Source organism: Sprattus sprattus (genome assembly GCF_963457725.1).
Source record: "Sprattus sprattus genome assembly, chromosome: 15".
In the NCBI taxonomy this organism is placed as follows: Eukaryota; Metazoa; Chordata; class Actinopteri; order Clupeiformes; family Clupeidae; genus Sprattus; species Sprattus sprattus.
Window position 1 is genome coordinate 9,947,077 of NC_137913.1, and position 24,510 is coordinate 9,971,586.

The 24,510-nt window shown below is 42.3% G+C and overlaps 3 protein-coding genes across 3 annotated transcripts; all 3 read left to right on the plus strand.

The window, feature by feature from the left end:
- Nucleotides 1–2,573: 2,573 nt before the first annotated feature.
- Nucleotides 2,574–3,917, plus strand: LOC308376266 (uncharacterized protein; the record flags this gene model as incomplete). Its single annotated transcript, XM_080852561.1, has 1 exon — nt 2,574–3,917. One exon carries the CDS (start codon nt 2,574–2,576, stop codon nt 3,915–3,917), a length of 1,344 nt encoding a protein of 447 aa, XP_080708687.1.
- Nucleotides 3,918–9,340: 5,423 nt separating this feature from the next.
- Nucleotides 9,341–10,678, plus strand: LOC308376267 (uncharacterized protein; the record flags this gene model as incomplete). Its single annotated transcript, XM_080852562.1, has 1 exon — nt 9,341–10,678. The coding sequence occupies one exon, from the start codon at nt 9,341–9,343 to the stop codon at nt 10,676–10,678; it is 1,338 nt and encodes a 445-aa protein (XP_080708688.1).
- Nucleotides 10,679–21,592: 10,914 nt separating this feature from the next.
- Nucleotides 21,593–23,646, plus strand: LOC308376026 (H-2 class II histocompatibility antigen, A-U alpha chain-like; the record flags this gene model as incomplete). The annotated part of the gene is made up of 4 exons (XM_080852272.1): nt 21,593–21,650; nt 21,865–22,113; nt 22,859–23,143; nt 23,510–23,646. 4 exons carry the CDS (start codon nt 21,593–21,595, stop codon nt 23,629–23,631), a joined length of 714 nt encoding a protein of 237 aa, XP_080708398.1. The 3' UTR covers nt 23,632–23,646.
- Between the last annotated feature and the right edge of the window lie 864 nt (nt 23,647–24,510).

Consider the following 24,510-nt stretch of genomic DNA (forward strand, 5'->3'; position numbering starts at 1 on the left):
TATGCTGGATCACCAGCAATCATTAGAGGCAATAGCACCCCTTCTATTTCAACCAGGGACTGGGGTAACTCTGCTTGGTGACTGTAAAGAGAGAGCCACAGAAGTAAATCACGAGGCTATAGTAATTATTGCGGTATGTTATAGCATTATAATAGGCTAGTACTTGACACAGCATGGTTTCGCACAGCATAGTAGTTAAAGGTGTATTGTTTAACTGTAGCCTACCTTTATTAATAGGCTATTTTTTAGGGCTGGGCAACGATTAACATTTTTAATCACGACTTATCGCATTGACGTTAATCACGATTAATCACATTTGTATACACGGAATCCGATAATGAATTCAAAAGTAGTGTACAGTGCACTTTAATTTTAAATGTTCTGCCATATGAACGAAAGTGCCATAACATGTGTTGTGCAAACACTTTTAACATCAGCAGGTAAATAAAATATTCAGTGTAAATCTCAACTTAAACAATGTTATCAAAGCAAATACAAAATAATGTTAAAACTAAACTGGCATGTGTGTTTTTATTGCACCTATCTGTTCTGTTTAATGTTATTTTCATATGAAAACCCATAGTTATAATTATAATGATTCATAAGTATGCAGCGTCATAACTACATCGCTGACGTTTATAACAACCAAAACTTTTAAAAATTGGTTGACAATTGAGCAAGCTATGGTTATTTAAAAAGTAAATGTACGCTACCAACACAATGTTATGGGTGAGCGAGCTGAAAGTGACAAGTTGGCCTCCATGTGCGGAAGTTCGACTCAGATGGCCGGCAACGCAACGACACATATATCTATGGTTTATCGGTTTCCGGTTTCGCTGCAGACTTTTACAAAAAGCCTTTGAGCAAAATAGTAAAACCTGCGTTAACGCGCGATAAAATTATTTGAATAATTGGCTTTAAACAATTGATGAATTAACGCGAGATTAACGCGTTAACTTGCCCAGCCCTAATATGAATACAATAAATTTAAGCTTAAATTACACAAGTGTCAGTCAAACTGAATGTACTTTACAACGCAAATGAATAATCACACTAATCACTCTCAAAGAAACACTCTAAAGTGGTTTTGCACCTCAATACCCATTGCTATGCATTTGCCACTAGCCAATCCCTTAAGGCCACCATCGGCCCTTGATGCCCCAAAATAACATTCTCCCCCCATCTACCCTGGTCATCTGGGAATGCCCAGAAAGAAGTTACAATGGGCTAATTAAATTACTTCATATTGCTAGGACACCAAGTTCAGACTACTGCCCACATCACAAGGATCAATTCAAGACCAAACATAAATAAGTTACATTCATAAACATTAACATGCTCGGAAGTCCAAAACCTCTTGAGGTTCTCTCTGTGACAATGGGGTTAAAGGCTGAAACAATCAATCAGATTCTAAAAGAATGCTGCATGTGGCATGTATTTTAACTGTGACCAGACTCTGGGGTGCCTTAAAGCAACCAATGTATGGAGGCTGCAGTGAACACAAACCGTCCACTTTGAGAAGCTGTGGTGTGGTGTGACCACTACCTTTTGACCCCCTGGCCAAACACTGTGAATGAAAATGTCCATGAAGATTAAATCAGAGTGAATTTGGCCTAAAAGTTACATTACGCAACAATTTTACCTTCAAATAACTGCTTCAAAGTAATTTTGGTGGAACACTGACTTAACATCTGTGCCACTGCAACAGCACTCCTGGTACATTTGGTATTCCACTATGTAACTTTGGTGTACAGGGCGCAAGACTTCTCGTAAGAGCTAAATAATGATTTATGGCACCACATCACGCGACAACAACTAGACCCCTACGCAAGCTATTAGAGTCTCAGCCTAGCATCCAAATAAATTCATCTCAACTCAAAATGATTGATCAGTCTTCGTCAATGTCACGCCAAGAAGCCTTGACAGGTTGCAACTTTAAAAAACCTAACCCAACAAGGGATCTTGAAGCACAATTTGTATTCATGACAGTGGTGTAAAAGTGAGCTACATACCCGCAACTTTAGGTGGAGCGCAGTAGCAAAAGATATCACTTCTCACAGAATGTGGCTTTAATGCCAATAAAGGTAAAACATCTGTCCTAGTGTCCTTGGACCTCAGTGCAGCCTTTGACGCTGTTGTTGATGATTATAGCTTCCATAATACCTTTTTCAACACAAGCTAAGTTTTTTTGGGCTGTCTTCCATTGCCCACATGCTCAAGGCTATCCTCAGAGCCTGATACTTTGTGCTCTTGGCTTTGAACAACTGACAGTACAGCAAGATTGTATTCATTCCTTGTTTGAAAAGACCTTTGAAAGTAGGAATTATGACATTTATGGGCCATTTCAATGGGTAACTTCACATCCGGCTGTGCTATTTTTAGTGAAAGGCAAATTGACTTGTTACAATTAAACAAAACTTGTGAGCGTGTCTGTAAATGTCATAATTGTCCTGTATGTATGAGTGTTTCTGTCTGTGTGTGTCCATGAAAGTGTTCTGGAGAAATGTTGTGTCTCACTATGTCATCTTTGGCTGTCGTATTGTATATGCTGTATCCCAGCAGACTGAACAACCATGATACAGAGGAAGTTCGCGCTGCTGGTTGGCATTGGTGCCTTAACCGTCCTCCTGATGCTGAGGTGGGAGCACACGATAACCCTAGTGAACCTCATGAGCAGCAAACGCCCTGCAACTGAGCCTAAACTGTCCAAAGACACCATCACCCCCATCCCAGGATCCAGGCACCTCATGGTGTCTGCCTTTAAGGACCACAGACTGGGAGGGGCCATCAAGGTGATCAGTATCATCTTCAGGCAGGAGCTCCAGCCGCTCTACTGTGTCCTATGTGCTAACGCTAAGGCTGATGCTAACTTTGATGCTAAGGCTGATGGGGCATTGGGTCAGTGCACATCTTTACGGGCAAGAGTTCACTTGCACAGAGATGGCTACGGCTTCGGCTTCGGCATCGGCTTTGGCTTTCCTTTTGTGACTTCAGACGTGTTGTGCATGAGTCCAATGTTACAGCAAGCCACACATGTCAGCATCACAGCTAACCTATACGCCAATTTGACATTTTTATCAATCCAAAACCAGGAGGTCAAGGAATCGTTGAGGTACAACTTTACTGTATGTATATCTAACCTTTTTGGGGAGTACAATAATGCCCTCCAATTTGCACAAACCATGGAGTTGTACAAGCTTATAGGGGTTCAGAAAGTTGTCATCTACAACACCAGCTGTGGACCAGACGTTGAGAAAATTCTCAAGTACTACAGGAAAGAGGGCATGCTGGAGGTTGTGCCTTGGCCAATAGACAAGTTCCTTACACCATCTACAGGGTGGAGTTATGACTTACACCATGGGGACATTCATTATTATGGACAGCTGACCACTCTGAATGAATGCATATACAGATACATGTACCAGTCAAAGTACCTCCTGCTGAATGACATTGATGAGATCATTATGCCTTACAAGCATGCAAACCTGGAAAAGTTAATGGGCACTTTACAGCAGCAGCATCCCAACGCAGGGGTCTTCATGATCGAGAACCACATCTTCCCCAAAACTCAGTTTGATGACAGCGGCCGATTTCGTCTGCCTCGTTGGAGGAGTGTGCCTGGTGTGAACATCCTGGAGCATGTCTACCGAGAGCCGGACAGGAAGCACATGTTTAACCCCACCAAGCTGCTCATCAACCCCCGGAGCGTGTTGCAGACTTCAGTACACTTCACACTGAAGCAGTTCGGACTCGTCTTTAACGTGCCGTTCGATGTATGCCGCATCATCCATGTCAGGGTGCCACTGCAAGGACAACTCTCCAAAGACCAGCTGTTTGTCGACAAAAAACTCTGGGAATTTGAAAAGCTTTTGATTCCCAGTATCGATCGCGCACTGAATGAATCTGGTGTTTTGTGAAATACTATTGCCTCCTACGCGTGGCATAACACCAGATCCCTAGTGATGTTTAGCCTAGATTTACCTTTGTTACATGTGATTGTCTTCTAATGATTAGTATTTGTGGTGGTATAACTGTTGACTAAGTGGTAGTGTAGTGTCTCTTTCATGTCCAATCCTTTCTTCAGAGTGTGAAATGACACATATACACAAGCACGCGCACACACACGCACGCACACTGTAACAATGTGATTGTGTGAAGGTGATTGAATCATTCAGATGTGAAGGACTGAGTTTTGTATTCGTAAATAAATATTTGACTTCTCAGTGGACCTGCTCTCAACCTTGACCAAGTCTTTACACACGTTTCCACCTGTACCTTCCCCTTCGCCCCCACACCACCCCAACCTTCCCCACCCCCCTCTGTAAATGACACACACATTGGTTCTGTTTGTTAACTGATGTGTGGTCTACATAACTTCCGTCTAAATCCTGTTCCTTGTGTGTTATCTCAACTGTCATTTGCAAATGGAGATGCCAACCAGTCTGCCTGTGTTTGTTTTCAAATTAGTTTTGTCATAAACAACCTCACATTTCAGCTTTTGTTGTGTTGATTCCTCAACCAGTTAGATTTGACACACACACACATACTAGCGTACACCTTTAGATGAGAGTGTCCACGTTTTCACAGGTCTGACCTGCGTTGTGTGATGTAAACGTATCGTCCTCAAACTGTGGCTAGCCCACCAAGGAGATGCCACACACACACACACACACACATACTCTTTGGACCCGTCTATGGGCAAACAGGCAGGCTTCCGTTTCTAGGGGTTCACATGTTGGCGATCATGGCATGGTTCAGTAAAGAAGTTGATGAAACACACACACGGTTCAGTAAATGAGTTGATAAAAACCTATACACTTGCTTGTGTCTCACTGTAGTAAGAGTACTTAACCCTGTGTCAAACCACTATTTTACTGTTGTGTTTTTTTTTTGGGTTGTTTGTTTTATTAAAAGAGAGTGAGGTTACGTGTGTGTGTGTGTGCGTACGTGTGAGGGAGAAAGACTGACTTTGCTTTTTTGTCGGGGTGGAAAAGAAATGTGTCTGTGAAATGAGGTGGCAAGTATGACCATTTTTAGTGCAGTTATTGGTTTTCATTACACAGGGAAACAAAAAGTTACTAAAAGCTCTACTTTACATGCTGGTGTGCTTGTGTTAACAAACATAATCACAAACAGAAATGCATCTGTTTACCTCTTGTGAATAGCTGACGAAGCAAAGGTTGAATGGATGAATAATACTTATTCAAACAATTTTTTGTTAAATGTTGAACGTTTTAACCTAAAATTCTTACATATAGCTCCTGTCACAGGGTGAATTGATAGTGGGTTGGGCCCAACTGTTGCTCATACCAGTGATAGTACAGTGCAAATGATCACTGGCTGGAAAAGGGTGTGTGGCAGTCAGCCAGAGTGGAGGTGGGAAGTGGGAAGTACAGTCTCAGGGGGGAGGTGTGTGTGTGTGGGGGGGGGCTTTCCACGTGGAGCAGATTTCAGTAGGGCGACAGCCACAGGGATGAAGCCGTTCTTGAACCTGCTGGTACGGGACAGAGGACCCTTTAACGCCTCCCAGAGGGGAGGAGGGCAAACAGTCTGTGTCTGGGGTGTGAGCTGTCCTTGGCGATGCTGCGCGCCCTCCGCATGTATCAATGTGCGCTGCGTGCCGCACATCAACTAGTGCCATTACATTACATCTCCCTTTCTTTGAGTCTGTTAAGACATGCAGAACATTAATGATTCTAAAACAGTTTAAATTCAACCTGGTCAGTATTCTTACTCTTCTGTAACATATTACTTTAAACATATAACACATTTCTATTCTAATAACACACACTGCATTCAATATCTCATATGGTATTTTACTCCATAAACATTTTGCATTGTCAATCTCATAACACTTGAAACAAAACACTTTTAATGATGATATTGTAGAATACTTCACAAACCTGTATCTGTCTGGCGGTTTCACCTCTCTGCCACTTCTTCTCTGAGTCTGTGGAAACATGGGTGCAGTGAGACTGGGAGTGACTGGACCTTGATCCCCGTGGGTAGGTGTGTCAGTCTGTGTGTCATTCTCCTTGTTTGTGTGTGTGTTGTGTATGTGTTCTTGTTGAGGAGTTTGTGGAGCTCCCAGGATGGGTCTGAGGTGGTCCCTGTTTTTATGCAACTGTCCTTGCTCGGTCTGTATGAGGTAAGACCGTGGAGTGTGGCGGGTCAGCTTGTTCAAGGATCTGCTTGGCTGTCTGTACAGCCCTTTCTGCTTCCCTGTTTGCCTGTGCATAGTGAGGGCTTGAAGTTGTGTGCCTGAAATCAAACATTTTGGCAAACTCTGCAAAAACAGTCCCTGTGAATTGGGGCCCATTGTCAGTAATCAGTTCATTTGGGCAGCCCCACCTGGCAAACATATTCTTTAGGCTGGCAATGGTTGTAACGGCAGGTGAGCAATTTCAATGTACCAGTAGCAGCAATACACACATTATTTAACAATACAGTCACAAGTAGGTAAAAATACAACAAAAGGTAAAAAGTAAAAATATTCATACCCTTCATGACATTTGACATCAGCTGAACTTGAGATCAGCTGAATTGTAGTTTCTTTCATCTGATGGCTTTACTACTGCAGAGCACATTAAGACCCGTGGTGAACCACACAGAAAGAGCCAGTTGCAATATGCCTGCACTTAAGACCGTCAGCAGGAGACACATAATGCACTTTGTGAGGGGCTGGATGCTTCCTTTCAGGAAATCCTGTGAGAATTACGTGGTAAAGCCCTCCCTTTGCCAATGTCTAATGTAACAACAGATCGGAGAGGGCACTTGGCATATTCTCAAGCACGGCACGAGCAGGCTTACACAGTCGAAACACACAGCAAATACAAGCTATGCAAATAGTTCCAGCAAGTTCACTAAACACACTTGCTAAACCAGTCCTATTCATCGCTGCTGTGTCACAGCGTTTGCTGGAAAATACACTTGGATCTGAGCCATCATATGAATGCCAAAGATATCCCCTATATGACAGAGAGACACAACAGGCAGGGGCAGTGGATGTGGGTGTGTTTGTGTGTGTGTGTGTGTGAGGAGCGTTCAGGAAGGGGTAGGGTTTAACACGGCTCGTTTCAAATAATGTCCTGACTCAACCTCTTCACTGCTGTCCTAAAGGTAAGTGCTTTTATCTTATGCTGTGGTTCGTACGTAAAATACACCTAGACTGGAGTAGTTGCAAAACTGATGAATCTTTATTGCAAGGTAACAAAGCCAAGGTTGTCCTGGGAGCATCTAACGAGAACTTTTTTAAACTAGTCATGTGATTTTTGGAAATATCGGCTCTTGCCTTCAGAGAGAATGAACAAAGGACTGTATAGGTTCTGATGCAGATATGGTGGTGTCACCCTGGTGTGTCTGTAGGACACCTCAGGAGTGGGAATGCAGTCTTTAGGGGGTTTACGTAGCTATTGTAGGCAGCACAGCAATACACAGGACTATTCTAATAACACACACTGCATTCAATATCTTATATGGTATTTTACTCCATAAACATTTTGCATTGTCAATCTCATAACACTCTTTTAATGCTGATATTGTAGAATACTACACAAACCTGTATCTCTCTGGCGGTTTCACCGCTCTGCCACTTCTTCTCTGAGTCTGTGGAAACATGGGTGCAGTGAGACTGGGAGTGACTGGACCTTGATCCCCGTGGGTAGGCGTGTCAATCTGTGTGTCATTCTCCTTGTTTGTGTGTGTGTTCTTGTTGAGGAGTCTGTGGAGCTCCCAGGATGGGTCTGAGGTGGTGCCTGTTTCTCCGCAACTGTCCTTGCTCGGTCTGTATGATGTAAGACCGTGGAGTGTGGCACTTCTGCACCACAGTAGCAGATTTTGTCCATCCCCTCTTGTTGTCCAGCTTCACTGAAACAAGGGTTCCAGGCTGAAGTTCAGGTAACGGTCTGGCCTTGTACCTGGAGTTGTAGGTGTGACTGTAGCGCAGCTTTGCACAACCGTCATTCTGCTGCACTTTCTGGAGATCAACCCAAAAAAGTATACAGATCGTACTCAGAAAGATCTACTCCACTAACGTTACTTTCTGTTAGCTATCGATAGTTTTGAACTGTTTTGGAACCAGCCTCCATGTCTGAACATGCATAGGCAACCATGTTAGGACAGATTAGATTATCTGTGTATCTGGGAAAAGGAACAGTATGAGTTAATTAAGCAATAAGCCCCAAGAGGCCGTGGTTTGCGCTGATTTTAGAACAGCAAAGGGGAGTTGTTAGGCACGACGCGAAGCCTGTCATTCTGTTCTAAAATCAGCGCAAACCACGGACTCGCGGGGCTTATTGCTTTTCTAAAACTGTTACTACAAGTATTTGATTTGGTTTCATAAATAAAGACAATTCAATTTAAGAAACAATAGTTTAATGATAAACCGTCATTCTTCGGCCACTAAAAAATATAGTTCCTAAATAAATCGTTGCCACGCAACCCTTGAAGCAACGCAACAGCCAGATGGAACACTGGGTATGAAATGCGCTATATGAATACACAGCCTTGCCTTGCCATTCGCTGCGCAGTAATATGGAATGTTATCATAGAATGTTATGAGGACAAATTGTAAGGTTATGCTGGATTTTACAACGGCTTTTAGCCAATCACAATCAAGGATTTGAACAATCAGTTTTAGAAAGGACGTTACAAAGGGACTAACAATTCTGTCATCACTGCCTTTTTGGTCTCATAAAAAAGGCATTTCTTTTAGCTTTTTTGAGCTGTGTTTTGTAAGGCAAAATAAAAAAAAAATAAAAAAGCATTAAAAAATGCTTTAGTATTGCCTATTGTGTAAGTCTGAATAAACTTATTATTAACAGCATTTACTTGCTCTTTTACTTTCAATACTTAAGTACATTTAATATCAGAAAATGACTTTTGATACTTAAGTAAAGATCAGAAGGTGACTTTTACTTGAGTCATTTTCCAGTAAGGCATCTGTACTTTTACCCAAGTATGGCTTTTGGGTACTTTATACACCACTGCCTGTATCTATACGGTCTTGACGGAGAGATAACCACACCTGTATCTTTACGTCTTGACGGAGAGATAACCACACCTGTCTGTCCCACTAGCTGCTCAGGTTATTCACTTTGTAGTTTTTTGCTCTAAATTTCATAGCCATGAACTAGTCGGCTAGTAAAAAATTAGACAAAAGTCATGATTGTGTCTATAAATGTGATCATTTCCCTGTATGTGTGAGTGTGCTTATGTCTGTGTGTGAGTGTGTTTCTGTCTTTGTGTCTACATTAAAGTGTTCTTGAGTAATGTTGTGTGTCACTATATTATCTTTGGCTGTGAAGATTGTAGATGCTGTATCCCAGTGGACTGAGCACCCATGATGCAGAGGAGGCTGGTGCTGCTGGTTGGCATCGGTGCCTTGACCGTCCTCCTGATGCTGAGGTGGGAGCACACGATAACCCTAGTGAACCTCATGAGCAGCAAACGACCTTCAGCTAAGCCTGAAAGGTCCAAAGACACCATCACCCCCATCCAAGGCTCCAGGCACCTCATGGTGTCTGCCTTTAAGGACCACAGACTGGGCGGGGCCACCAGGGTGATCAGCATCATCTGCAGGCAGGAGCTGCAGCCACTCTACTGTGTCCTATGTGCTAACGCTAATGCTGATGCTGAGGGTGAGAGGGCTCTGGGTCAGTGTACATCTTTACGGGCAAGAGTTCACTTGCACAGAGATGGCTTCGGCTTCGGCTTCGGCTACGGCATCGGCTTCGGCTTTCCTTTTGTGACTTCAGACGTGTTGTGCATGAGTCCAATGTTACAGCAAGCCACACATGTCAGCATCACAGCTAACCTATACGCCAATTTGACATTTTTATCAATCCAAAACCAGGAGGTCAAGGAATCATTCAAGTACAACTTTACTGTATGCATATCTAACCTTTTTGGAGAGTACAATAATGCCCTCCAGTTTGCACAAACCATGGAGGTGTACAAGCTTATAGGGGTTCAGAGGGTTGTCATCTACAACACCAGCTGTGGACCAGACGTTGAGAAAATTCTCAAGTACTACAGGAAAGAGGGCATGCTGGAGGTTGTGCCTTGGCCATTAGACAAGTTCCTAACGCCCTCTACTGGGTGGAGATATGACGAACACCATGGGGACATTCATTATTATGGACAGCTGACCACTCTGAATGAATGCATATACAGATACATGTACCAGTCAAAGTACCTCCTGCTGAATGACATTGATGAGATCATTATGCCTTACAAGCATGCAAACCTGGAAAAGTTAATGGGCACTTTACAGCAGCAGCATCCCAACGCAGGGGTCTTCAGGATCGAGAACCACATCTTCCCCAAAACGCAGTTCGATGACAGCGGCAGATTTCGTCTTTCTCGGTGGAGGAGTGTGCCTGGTGTGAACATCCTGGAGCATGTCTACCGAGAGCCGGACAGGCAGCACGTGTTTAACCCCACCAAGCTGCTCATCAACCCCCGGAGCGTGTTGCAGACTTCAGTACACTTCACGCTGAAGCAGTTCGGACTCGTCTTTAACGTGCCGTTAGATGTATGCCGCATCATCCATGTCAGGGTGCCACTGCAAGGACAACTCTCCAAAGACCAGCTTTTTGTCGACAAGAAGCTCTGGGAATTTGAGAAGCTTTTGATTCCCAGTATCGATCGCGCACTGAATGAATCAGGTGTTTTGTGAAATACTGATGCTTCCTACGTGTGGCGTAACGTAGTAACGATGGGCCCAGGTGCAAGATATTATGACGGGCCCCCCTAGTGAACGCTTATTTCTATTGTAGCGTTCCCAAAAAAATAAATCGTGGAGTTCCCTACTTACGCACCCGCGTATAAAAAACACGCTAAACAAAGATGTTTGTTATCGATATAAACAGTGTTTATTTAATAAACCTAACACTTTTCAGAAGCGTTGGGTGTCTACACAATGAATAATGCTGCAGTGGCTGTCGATCGACGTCCTGCTCTGTATCACTGAATGGCATCACCTCAACCTGGTCCTCGCCTCTGTCATCTTCATAACGCATTCCTACTTGGGTCGGGCCACTTGAGGTGCTGACTACAACAGAGCTGCCTGGTTCTGACTCTGTCTCTGACTGGTTAGGCCTGTAATCAAGAATATGGATTTGTTTTACATTGGAATAAATGTGGAAACACTTTGTTACATTTTGATCCCCTCCCGGAAGGTTTATCTAATGTGACATCTGTTGTCATGTGTTGCCTTGATGTCTTCTGTTTCCTTGTTGTATTTTGTCATGTGTCATGTGGTGCCCTGTTGTCAAGTGGTGCCCTGTTGTCATGTGGTGCCCTGTTGTCAAGTGGTGCCCTGTTGTCATGTGGTGCCCTGTTGTCATGTGGTGACCTGTTTTCATGCGTTGCCCTGTTGTCATGCATTATGTGATGCCCTGTTGTCTTGTGTTTCCCTGTTGTCATTTGTCATGTGGTGCCCTGTTGTCTTGTGTCTGCCTGTTGTCATGTGGTGCCCTGTTGTCAAGTGACATGTGATGCACTGTTGTCATGTGTTGCCCTGTTGTCATGTGGTGCCCTGTTGTCTTGTGTCTGCCTGTTGTCATGTGGTGCCCTGTTGTCAAGTGACATGTGATGCCCTGTTGTCATGTGGCGCACTGTTGTCATGTGTTGCCTTGATGTCATGTGCCACGTGATGCCCTGCTGTCATGTGTTTTGTGATGCCCTGTTGCCATGTGGTGCCCTGTTGGCATATGATGCCCTGTTGTCATGTGTTATGTGGTGCCCTGTTGTCTTGTGAAGCCCTATTGTCATGTGGTGCCCTGATGTCATGTGGTGCCCTGTTGTCATGTGACGCCCGTTTCTCATGTGATGCCCTGTTGCCATATGGTGCCCTGTTGTCATGTGTTATGTGGTGCCCTGTTGTCTTGTGTTATGTGATGCCCTGTTGTCATGTGGTGCACTGTTGTCATGTGGTGCCCTGTTGTCATGGGTCAAGTGATGCCCTGTTGTCATGTGGTGCCCTGTTGTCATGTGACACCCGTTTGTCATGTGATGCCCTGTTGCCATATGGTGCCCTGTTGTCTTGTGTTATATGATGCCCTGTTGTCATGTGTTATGTGATGCCCTGTTGTCATGTGTCATGTGGTGCCCTTTTTGTCATGTAGTGCCCTGTTATGTGGAGCGTTATGTGGAGCCCTGTTGTCATGCGTTATGTGTTGCCCTGTTGACATGCGTTATGTGATGCCCTGTTGTCATGTGATGCCCTGTTGTCATGTGTTATGTGATGCCCTGTTGTCATGTGGTGCCCTGCTGTTATGTGTTATGTGATGCCCTGCTGTCATGTTGTGCCCTGTTATCATGTGAAATGTCTCTATACGTTTACTTATTTATCTATCTGTGTCTCTTTACAAGTATTTGTAACCCCCCCCTTTTCTCTCTTTCCTACTGTGAGGCGTATTGTGTTACCTTTGTGTATGAAATGCGCCGTACAAATTAAGCTTGTTTTGATTTGATTTGATTTGATCTAATACTAGGAATAGCCTCCCTAGCACCCTGTTGGCTATTTGCTAGCTTAACATAATCATTTGCTATCCACCTAGTAGCGACCACTATTTACCCAACTTGTAGCCTAGTAATCCTGCCCTACCATAATGTATGTAGGCTATAACTTGTCTTGAAATGTATATCTATCACAATAGCCGAAGGTTACCTGTTGCATGGTTGCTGACCCTCACTTTAAAAAAACAACGTTTAGCATTACGGTGCTACACTTATGCTACAGTGTTCCTGATCACTTCGCACCACAATAATTAGGTGTTTATAATACTGTCAGTGTCATTTTCCAAATCTAGTCATCACTTACTATAAAACAAAGAAAACGTGATTCAAAGATCACACACACACACACACTCACAGACAGCGCTGCCTCACACACACACCATGGACACATGGGCCTTGCACTCCACTTCATGTGACAAGACTGAAGTCCAATGACTGTGAACGAAACATAGTGATGATTAAATATGTGTGTAAGGGGTACTGAATGGAGCTTTTGTGTTATTTGGGGATAATAAGATGTGTATGTATTTTTACATGTACTTGCTTTACTCTTGCGGACTCTTAACTTGATATGGCCTTGCGGTACCTATCTTCCAGTTTCCAGCAAACTGTGTTTTGGAATGGATGAAACACTGGGATGAACGAGTGGGAGGTTTATCAATTACGTGGGGTTTAAAAAGGAAGGGAAACTTGGGTGACAGGGGCGGACGCTTTTGTCTGGGAGAGCATGCCGGCAAACGCCATTTCACATTGATGGGTGAGCTTGGTATCAGGTAACAGTAAGCATAGCCCACCGTATGATCCAGGTCGCTGTATTTTGAACAAGTGACAGGCGACGCATAGTCCCGACCCTCGCACTTCCCACCTGGGTAATTGTATTCTTTCTTTGTGTTTTCTATCTGTCTGTTGGCTCTATTTTTTTGTAACTTACCACTGCATACACCTCTCCAGCCCACCTCGCTGTACACGTTTTGCTGTGTTATAGCCCAGCTCTATTGTTGTGTGTTATTTGTGTGAAGAGACTGGCTCATTTGTTCACAATTTTTTGTCGTGATCTTATGGTTTTCATTTACTTCGCTTTGATTAAATGATTTGATTATTTTACTTTCACCTTTTGTCTTTGGGCTTGGAGCCAGTTGTCTCTGCTGTCGGTACTGCAATCAGTGTTCGTATTTTTATACTATTTTACTACAGGCTGTTAATAAATTCCTTTATCATTGTATTTGCCCCTTCTGCCTGTGTTTATTGGCCACTGAGGTACCAGTTCCCTAGTGATGAATAGCCTAGATTTACCTTTGTTACGTGTGATTGACTGTATTCTAATGATTTGTATTTGTGGTGGTATAACTGTTGACTAAGTGGTAGTGTAGTGTCTCATGTCCAATCCTTTCTTCAGAGTGTGAAATGACACATATACACAAGCACGCACACTGTAACAATGTGATTGTGTGAAGATGATTGAATCATAAAGATGTGAAGGACTGAGTTTTGAATTCGTGAATAAATATTTTACTTCTCAGTGGACCTGCACTCAACCGTGAGCAAGTATTTACACACGTTTCCGCCTGTGCCTTCCCCCTCCGCCCCCACATCACACCACACCACCCCACCTTACCCCTCCACCCTCTGTAAATGACACACACATATTTGTTCTGTTTGTCAAGAATGAAACCAGGAGAAGAAGTATCCCCTGCTTCCAGCCCTCAGTCTATGAAGAGTGAGCAGTCAAATGGGTCTACCAGGCAACTTCCATGGTGGATGTTCTCCTTCCATGCCCAGGTTAGCTCACTTAATATATCCCAAAGCATGCCTAAACACAGGGGGAACTTACTGAGTAAAATCGATACATTCTGTTTTCTGTAGTGAACACAGAGAACAGATTAAATGAGAGCATGTACTTTAAACAGAATGATTGTAAGAAATAAAAACACACACACATACACAGACAGTTTGTGCACACACACATACCATACACAAACACACAAAGTACTGGAAACAACTACAATACCATAGCTGTTTTTATGGGAAACCTTGGCCAAGTAGATGGACACTTATTCCGCTCAACTTCACTTCACCTACCCCAATTCTGGTGGACACTTCACTTCAAATTGTGTAAAGAAAACCAATGGCATTAATCAAGGTAAATCCATGGTGACAATATGAGCAAGTTTGACCCTGATCAAAAAAAACATTCTTTTATAGTCATAATGAATGAAGTGTGCCTTATTTAACAATTTGATAGTTACAAGTTACAAGTCTTTTATTTGTCATATGCACAAAATGACACAGGTCAGACAGGGCACTGAAATTCTTAAGACAAGGCACCGCCTAAGAGTCTACATAACATAATATAGTATAACAGAACAAAAACATGACGTACACTCTGTACAAGTACTCTGAACATAATTTACAGGTAATAAACATAAAATCACCTAAATAACCTTGCTAAATATACAATATAAATATACCATACAGTATGCTAAACATATAACAACCAACATATAATACTAACAAATATACATATAACAGCCTATACATATTATACTAAAATTTATATATAAAACATATAATACACATATAATAGACTATGCTAGCCTAATTAATATACTGGCATATTTTATGAATCTATTTTGCCTGTAAGTGCTCGGTTGTCAGAGGACCACTTCAGATGCACAGCAGGATACTGTGCCTGTCCCCAAGGCCCACAGTCAGACAGCAGTTTGCCCAGCTCCAGCCAACTCAACCAGCTCCAGCAGTTCAGTCCTGTCCCACCTACTCCACGCTACGCTGGTCCTGGAGATGTGGCCTGTGATTTCTGCACTGGGAGGAAACTCAGAGCTGTGAAATCCTGTGTGAACTGCACTGCCTCCTACTGTGAGTCTCATGTCAGGCAGCAGGCACGTGCACAGATAGACCCCAACTGGTGCTCAAGCACCAGCCCTTGTGCCCTGGTTGAGAAAAAGTGCCCTTTTTTTCTGGAGACCAATTATTTTTTCAATCATCAATATTTCTAGAATACAAATTAGTCTCTCGTCATCAATTTCCCCAAATGTGTTTTGATATCTGAGGGGGCATTTATTTGGAGTTCTTGTGAGAATTTCGCCTCGACATGCTCCGCGGCATAGACATAGTATAGAAAGTAGAAAGTATTCTTTGCCTATGATCTGCGGTGCTCACTGCTCACAAGCCCCCTCCCTCCTCATCCCCCACATCAGTGTTGAGCGGCAGGCCAACAGGTGCAGCCTACTTCTTCACTTTCTTACTTCTTCACTGACTGCATCAGACAAACAGGTAATGACGGTGTTTCAATCCCCCGACGTTGTATAAATTAATAACATTAGTGCCGCTGAAAACAATACGTCTGAAAACCGGACTGGTCCGACGTTTCCTAAAAAAATAAACAGACAACTAACTTGATTTCAAAGCATTGTCCAGCTGTTTACTGACGTTTGTCAGGTTTAATTACATTATTTGTCTGAAAGTGCATATTTTGTGTTGTATAAATGCCGTTTAAACAATTTCGAAAGTATGTTGAATGTTTGTTTAAATGTCACGAGAATTCACAGCTAGGAAATAGCAGGTAAACTATGCTAGCTCTCGGGGTCATGCTATCCTTTCCCACATTGTTTAACGTGATATTTATGTATCTCTTCGTTTTGCCAGTTTTACAACGACAACCAGAATTTTTCCTCCAAAACAAATATGAAGGGCGGTCATTCCAAAAGCATTGGTTTTCTAAAAATGGGTGGCTGGAGTATTCCCCAAGTTCAGATTTGATGCACAAGCATGGTGAGGTGGACCAATTACAGAAAAAAAGGCACCCCAGACATCATTTGATGTATCAGACGTTAAGGGAGTGGAAGACAGAGAGCGAGAGAGATTTAATTTCATTAATAATTTTGGTGATGGGCGCCCTTTTTTTTTTTTTGAGCACCTGCCCCCCAAAATGTCTGTGCACATGCCTGTCAGGCAGCACTACACAGTTTTGCAGAGACACACACTGGTGGAACCAACATACACTGGTGGACACCAAGAGCAAAAAGTCCAGGAGCAGTTGGACAATTAGACTGAAGACATAAAACTGGTGAGATTTAAATATTAAGGTTTAAAAATGTTGCTTTAGTATAGCATCCGAATGCAACAATAAGCATTATGCTCCACCCAACTCATATATACAACCCAGTGAATATGTACACATATTTTTACACAAAGGGATCATAAAAAGCAGTTCAAAACTAGCTCTTCATTCAGACAATTGTGGTGTACAGTTTGAAGCGTAAAGATCCAGTGGGCCTCCCGCTGAAGGAGATAGCGCTCTCTGTCACCACCCCGTTTAAGAGTCTTCACGTCCTCTATGCCTTGAAATTTTAAGGTGCAGACGTCGTGCCCAGGGCCTTGTTTCCCGATAACGACGTATCTTAACAGTCTACGTGGATTTTTGCGACATAGTAGACTCAGTAACACTTTCTATTTACGAGTGTTTCCCAACCATCAACTTAAAGTCAGGTGCACGAGCGCTACGTGCACGAGTTCTTAAGTATATCTTAAGAGCTGTTCACGTCAGGTTAACCTGTTTACGTTAATTGCTGTGAAATTAGCTAGCCTATGTGTGCATCGAATGGCAATGTGCACTGAATTCGGGGCGGGGATAGTAACGCCGAACGACGCCCCTGGATAAGGTGTCGAGGTGGTTGAAGCGTACGTCATGCGTGACTGTATGAGCTATGAAACTAGCGATTTAAAAAAAGTTTCAATGAAGAACATGGTTGCAAATATATATGTATACAACTGTGTAGAGCACGAAACAAGACTGTCGTCATTTTTAAATTAATTATAAGCCAATGTTGCATCCTAAGTGTGAAGTTACTACTGGTCCTGACCACACGTAGAATTCTTCTCAACGAAAGATAAACTTAAGCTAAGTGCCGCGTCGGGAAACCGGTCTGCAACGTAGGATTCCTCTTACGAACGATTTCAAGTCCTTTTTAGGCTAAGTGCGCGTTCGGGAAACGAGGCCCAGATTCATTAAAATGTCTTGCTACAGATGACTTAACGTCATGATTACGTATGTTACTTTTGTGTTCGTTCATTCTTACTCTTAATTCTCTTTTTGTTTTTCCAACATAACAAAATCTGCATGGGCATTTCAGTAGGTATACGACAAAGGTCGTGCGGCAAGTGATTCTCCCCATCACGGAGAATGACTTGCCAGTGCGCGGGTGTAGAAAGGAATTACCCTTGATCATTGCATTACAATTAACGTAACCCCTGCAGGCGAAATTGCCAGGATCAAGATTTGTGAGCCAATTGGTTGAATATGAGTCTGCTCTCACCAGGGTATCTCGCAAGTTTGGCAATCTTTTATAGGCAAACGATTTTACACGATCTTTGTTATGACTGTGTGGTGGAGCTGGAATGGGACCTCAGCACTGTGTCTCTCAGTTCATTTTCATATGGGAATATAACAAAGTGGTGAAGCCAGTATCAGAGATCTGAGAATGCATCTGTCAAGGAGAAAGAAAAAACCCTCCATAAATAAAAAATAAATAAAAATGTCTCTCATGTTGGATTCACATATGGATGAAGGTGCTTAACCTCTAAGAGTTCCATAAACTACAAGATTGTTTCCCCTGGTTCTTGACAAGTCTATAGCAGGAGCAGGTCTTGTGAACACATCCAGCTAGTGAAATATGTACAGTATATTGTGTGTGTCCTCAGAGGTGTGTGACTCTATGCCAAATAAAGCTTGGAATGTGACGTCTGCATAACACTCAGTGTCTGAGTCATGGGGTCAGCATCTCCCGCTATCAGTTAAACTCCTGCAGTTCCCAAACAATGCACTGATGGTAGTGTATCGAGATTATAGTTGTATAATATAATTAATTATACACAGAAAAATATGTAAAATTTCTTGCACTATTTTTTGGAGACATCCCCTACTGGACAATCAGTGGCCAATCCTTTCACTGTCACATGCAAGTCCTCATACTGTGCAACCTAACCTGACCCCCATAGCAACTGCCCAACCTAAGCAGCTGGACACAACAACAACCGACTGGGCCGCATGTTGTACCTGGGGTCAGTAAAGGCCCTCCTTCACAGTATAACATGCGCTGCTTGTAGCCCGATATGAGCTAAACACAACAGCATGACTGCCCAACCATAGAACCTTCAACAATGACTGATGTCCAAGTGGGGACAGGAGTCAGACAAGGCTGGGAACCACAGCCAGTGGTGTCAAAAGTAAACACACTCGTTACTTAAGTAAAAGTATTGATACTGCAGTTTAAAAATACTCTGGTAAAAGTTGAAGTATTTACGTAACCTCTTTACTCAAGTAAAAGTAAAAAAGTACAGGCTCTAAAATGTACTTAAAGTATAAAAGTAAAAAGTAAAAAAGAAAAGAAAAACATTTGGAGATAAACTAGTTGGACTTAATATAATTGACACGACTGTAAGAAAAAAGAAGCTTAATTTAATAGCTGATGAGTGCTACATGGAGCCCAAGACATGGTCAAAAATGTCAAACAAAAATATAATAATGCTGTCAAAGACAACAAACTAGAAGAGCATTTTTTCTCAAACTTTATTGGAATTCAAGTAGACCTCCACCCCATTTGCACATTCGTCTCTCATCAAGGGCCTTTGCAACTAGGTTCATAGTCTTCGCATATTCTGCCATAAATTCAAGCTTGACAGGAGTCAAATAAAGACACTTTCAATTCAATAACAAACCAATTATGTCATGCTAATCATCTGTAATGAGGGTTAGTAAATATACTGTATAGTGTTTGAAAGCTTTTCAATTCAAAGTGAAAGAATATAGATATAGTTCAGCTTTAAAAATGTAAAGGGGCAGGTACATACATGGGTATTTTTAGTGAACTGTAAACAGCTGTAATGGCCTTGTTGTACTTGTTCCCTTAATTTGTTTTGCTTTGATTTTTAGAAAGTTACCGAGTTACACTGTATAATGTAAAAACCCCATTATTGTAACTGAAAAATATGTCTGAGGATTTGCACGGTGTCTGAGCCACCTATCTAATGTTAGCATGCTACTAGCTGTTAGCAATTCCTACGTGGTTCTTGGGTTCGAAAAGTTTGCACCGCATTCTCCATGATCCTTTTTGCTCCCGACTATTTCGAACAATTCTTTGAGGTAGGGCCAGGGATGTGGACGGTTTTGCTGTTCTCCATCGCCACTACTGCCTAGCGTCTTCAGACCCTTCAGACATCTCGCCAGAGTTGCCATCTCTCTCTGACACTGCCATTGACGCGCGTTGTATCATTTGTTCGCCTCCGTGGTCTTGTTTTGCGTCATGCGTAAAGACGATGGATAGCCCTAACCAATGAGTGTTATGGGTTTCTATGCTTCATCCAAATACGCTCGAAATCAGTATCTGGATGGCGCCATTGAACTGTATTGGATGGCGCACATTTGAAACTTTTAAAAACAAAACCGGAACCAAGAGTAACGAGTCTCATTTAAAAATGTAAGGAGTAGAAAGTAGAGATAATTGTGTTAAAATGTAAGGAGTAGAAGTAAAAAGTTGCCAGAAAAATAAATACTTGAGTAAAGTAAAAATACCTAAACATTCTACATTCTACAGTAACGAAGTATTTGTACTTCGTTACTTGACACCTCTGACCACAGCCCTATTGTCTGCTATTGGTACCTTCATCTAGACACCAGTGCTGTTCATTATTTCTTAAGCTAATATTCCTTTGAGGTAAATCCTCTGCAGCTTGCTGATACATATTGTTGGCAATTACACACATCATGACTAGGCTGCATACAAATGATACGTCCCTATTGTCTTGGTTAACAGAGTTGCATTACAGTTTGTTTTCCTGTGCAGTCACACATAATCCCCTGTGCTCCCCGGTGTGATTTGTGATTAGGTCTCAGTCTGAGCTGTTGCCCATTAATAAGTGATGAAAGTTTGTGTTGTAAATGCAGTAAGTGGTTAAATGGCTAAACTGTGAAGTGAACTGAAACAGTGAAGTTTCTGATGTGACTCCCAAGACGTACCATTTCTAGAGCTGGTTTGACCCTGACACTGCAGCAAGCAAATTGCCATCAAAATCAATCTGAATTTGGTAATAATATACATTTAGAAATAAACAACAGGTATCCTGATAGTTCTTAACACAGAGATGCTGTAAACTGAAACAAATAACAAAGCTAGGTTTCATCTATTGCCTCCCTTTTTGGTGTCTGAAATGCAATCTGTGTGTATGTCCAAGGTTGACCTCTGTGGTAAAATGGACGGGGCTGTTTCTATGCGTTTCTGATGCTCTCCTGATAGAACACAGTGGCAATCGGATTCAATGACACTTATACCACGGGAGAGCACATACTGATCAAATGAATGCCTTGCCAGTGCTAAGGGTCTCTTTGGTTTAACTGTACACTCCCTTAATAACTATAATGCATGAAAAAGCATGTTTTTTGAAAATGATACTGAAACTAATATTATATGTATTCATTTTACTATAATATAACACAAAGAAATGAAAAAGGATGTCTGCTTTCGCCTAGTTGGGCGTCATTCAAAAAATTGTAGTCGTCTAAGACACCCTGTATTTGAACTGATAATTCTACCCTAATAGATAAGACATGTTATCAACTTAACTGCAGCATAATTGGTAACCTTAATTCTGATTGAAGTTTTGGAGTATGGAACCATTATATCTCTTCTCTTTGCTTGGGTCTCAAAATGTATGCAGCAGGAAAAAAAAACAGTGATCATTGAATCAAATCAAACAGTGAGAAACAGTAGGCTGTTTCATTATAAACAGTAAATGAAAATCAGATGAAGAACAATAGAGAGTAATACAGTATATATTGTTTGCCATTAACTCACTAAAGACTTGACAGAAATCTTAGAATGAAATTTGATAGGAGTGTTCTCCCGGACACAGATGATGCACTGAGGAACCTGATTATCTGATTGGTTGTTGGGTGAGTGTGTCTCACCTGAGTTTCTCTGTAGTCTGAGTGTTTGTCTTCCCTGTGCTCTCACTCTCTGTTCAACACTGAGACCCCCTTCGGTTCCTGACTCCAAAGATGACTTTATCATGGATTTTACTGCTCCTTACTGGAATTCTCTGCACAGAGACTAAGAGTGAGTATATTGACCCTTTTTAGTTCAATAGGGTTTTCACATTGAGAATGCTGAGGAAAGAAAACACTTGTGATTTATATACTCTGAGCAACAAGTTCAATACTGCATAGAAAATGTAGCGTCATGATTTGTGTCCCTATCACTTACACATATTGACATGTATCTAATCAGCTTGTGCAGGGGGTTTAAAACTGTGTGTTGTTGTGTGTTCCAGTTGTACATGTGGACCTTAGTCTGATCGGGTGCACAGACTCAGATGGAGAGGACATGTATGGACTGGATGGGGAAGAGAAGGCTCACGCAGACTTCTCCAAGGGCAAATACGTTATGACACTGCCTAAGTTTGCTGATGACTTTAAATATCAGGATGGCTTATATGAGAGGGCAGTTAGAGACCAGCAAATCTGCAAACAGAGCTTGAACATTTGTATACAATCATACAAAAGTCCAGCAGAAGCAGAGGGTGAGTCTAAAAAACGTCACTGATTTAATTTTCTTCAGTCAGTTTTAATCACTGGTAATGTACTAATATATGATATATTTAGGACAAAGCTGTTTGATGACATCACAATTGTCCACATTAAAATAAATATCCAGTGCAGACTGTCTTTGAGAGTTTGCAAAGTGTTGGGACACTGAAGACAAACTTAAACAACTGACCAAGTAGGCCTAACATGCACATTATTATTATTATTATTATTATACAAATGGTTGCAGTACATGAGTTTACAATGTTGACAGTTGTTTCATGTTCTACATTTCTGTACTCAGAAGGTTTTATAGACAGCCAAGGTGTACATGTTATCAGTATTGATGATCTCCCTGGAACACTCTCTCAGGGACACCCCTCTCTCACTCTCACTCTCAGGGACACCCCTCTCTCACTCTCACAGGGACACCCCTCTCTCACTCTCACTCTCAGGGACACCCCTCTCTCACTCTCACTCTCTCTGGGACACCCCTCTCTCACTCTCAGGGACACCGCTCTCTCACTCTCACTCTCTTGGACACCCCTCTGAGTGTCTCACTGCATACAAAAGGACTGGAAGACAGCTACGCTTGGTCTCTTCCACATTGTATGTTTCTCTTATGTACACAGTGTGTGTGTGTGTGTGTCATTGGTCACTGATGTTCGGTGTGTGTTTGTTGCACAGTAATGTCTTCCTGTCTGGGGGACACCATTTCACATTCTTCTATGTCCTCCCTAGCCCCCCCCATGAGCTCCCTCTACCCCAGAGATGAGGTGAAGGTGGGCACTGTCAACACTCTCATCTGTCTCATCACTGGGTTCTACCCTCCTCAACTCACCGTGCAGTGGACCAAGAACAACAAGAACGTGACCCACGGAGTGAGCAGCAGTCAGCTCCGCATGAATGTTAACGACCTCTCCTTCAACCAGTTCTTCGCCCTGAAGTTCACCCCTCAGGAGGGGGACATCTACACCTGCACCGTGGATCACCAGGCACTGGAGGGGCCCATGACAAGAGAGTTTGGTAAAAATATTGCTACATTCAAAATGTCGTTGTATGCAAATAAAGGCTTGTCTTTTCTATTGTATTTGAAATATCCAGATGGGTATTTATATTGCATACATTATCATATTACAATGTGTAGCCAGATGCCTTCATGACAATTCAACAATTGCACCATTCACCTACACTTGTGCAATGAATGCATTGTGTTCTACTGACGTCAAAGCAGTCGCAGGCTTTAGATTACGGATCATGATTTATATAATATTGATTGTGTTTCTTCCTCAAATGTTGAAGTGTGTGTGTGTGTGTGTGTGTGTGTGTGTGTGTGTGTGTGTGTGTGTGTGTGTGTGTTTGTGTGTGTGTGTGCGTCTCTGTCTTCCTCAGATGTTGAGGTGTCAGAGCCCAGTCTTGGTCCCTCAGTGTTCTGTGGAGTGGGTCTGACTCTGGGACTGCTGGGAGTGGCCTCCGGAACATTCTTCCTCGTCAAGGGAAACCAGTGCAACTGAAACTGCATTCTAATGATCCACTACATCTCTATGCTTTACTTCTAAGTTAATGTTTTATCAATGCCAAACTTAAGGGTTCCACATACTGAGCATATAATTATTCCCTTCAATCTAAATTGTACAGAACACTGTCCCTACTAAATGTATAAATGCACATGCTAACATTTACAGTACATGTTACGTATGTAAACATGCCTCAGCATGACATTTTAGACTATAGCCTGTGGAGGTGGAAGCTAACAAGGAGGAAAAGACAATAAATAAGAAAGCACATGAAACACTCAGCTTATTATAATAAACAGTAAGAAACAGCTTGATGAATTGTCTAATGTTTCAGCAACTGCAGTATAATTCATGATAAATGGTGTGCAACAGTGAGTGGAAAGCCTATGTTAATAGGTACAACACATGAGATGAGAGTGACATCTGGGTGGATCCCAATGACGACGCTCCAGAATATGAAGGGAGAAGAAAACATACGATGAGCATCAGAAGAGGTCACAGGATACTGAGCTCTGACCATACTTAGTATGGTCAATTTAGTCTCCATACTTAGGTGAAAGCTGTACGTGCTACACAGTGTCAAATAAACGGTTGCTGCACAGTAGTAGGGGGATGACAGAATATTCTGTTCCAGAATAAATGTTCCAGTTGTCCTACAACAGGGAAAAACACCAGAATAGTTAATAATAAGACAAGGCCTGTTGATCCATCCAAGTTGAGTGGAGGTCAGCAGACAAGCATGCTGGGAAGACTGTTGTTAGTGTTGGTGTTTGGATAGTTTTGCATGCCCTTTAAGAAGTTAGATCACTTTTAGACTCATTATGCTACTTTAATAAAGTCCTCATCAAAGCCACAGTAAAATAAATAATGCCATTC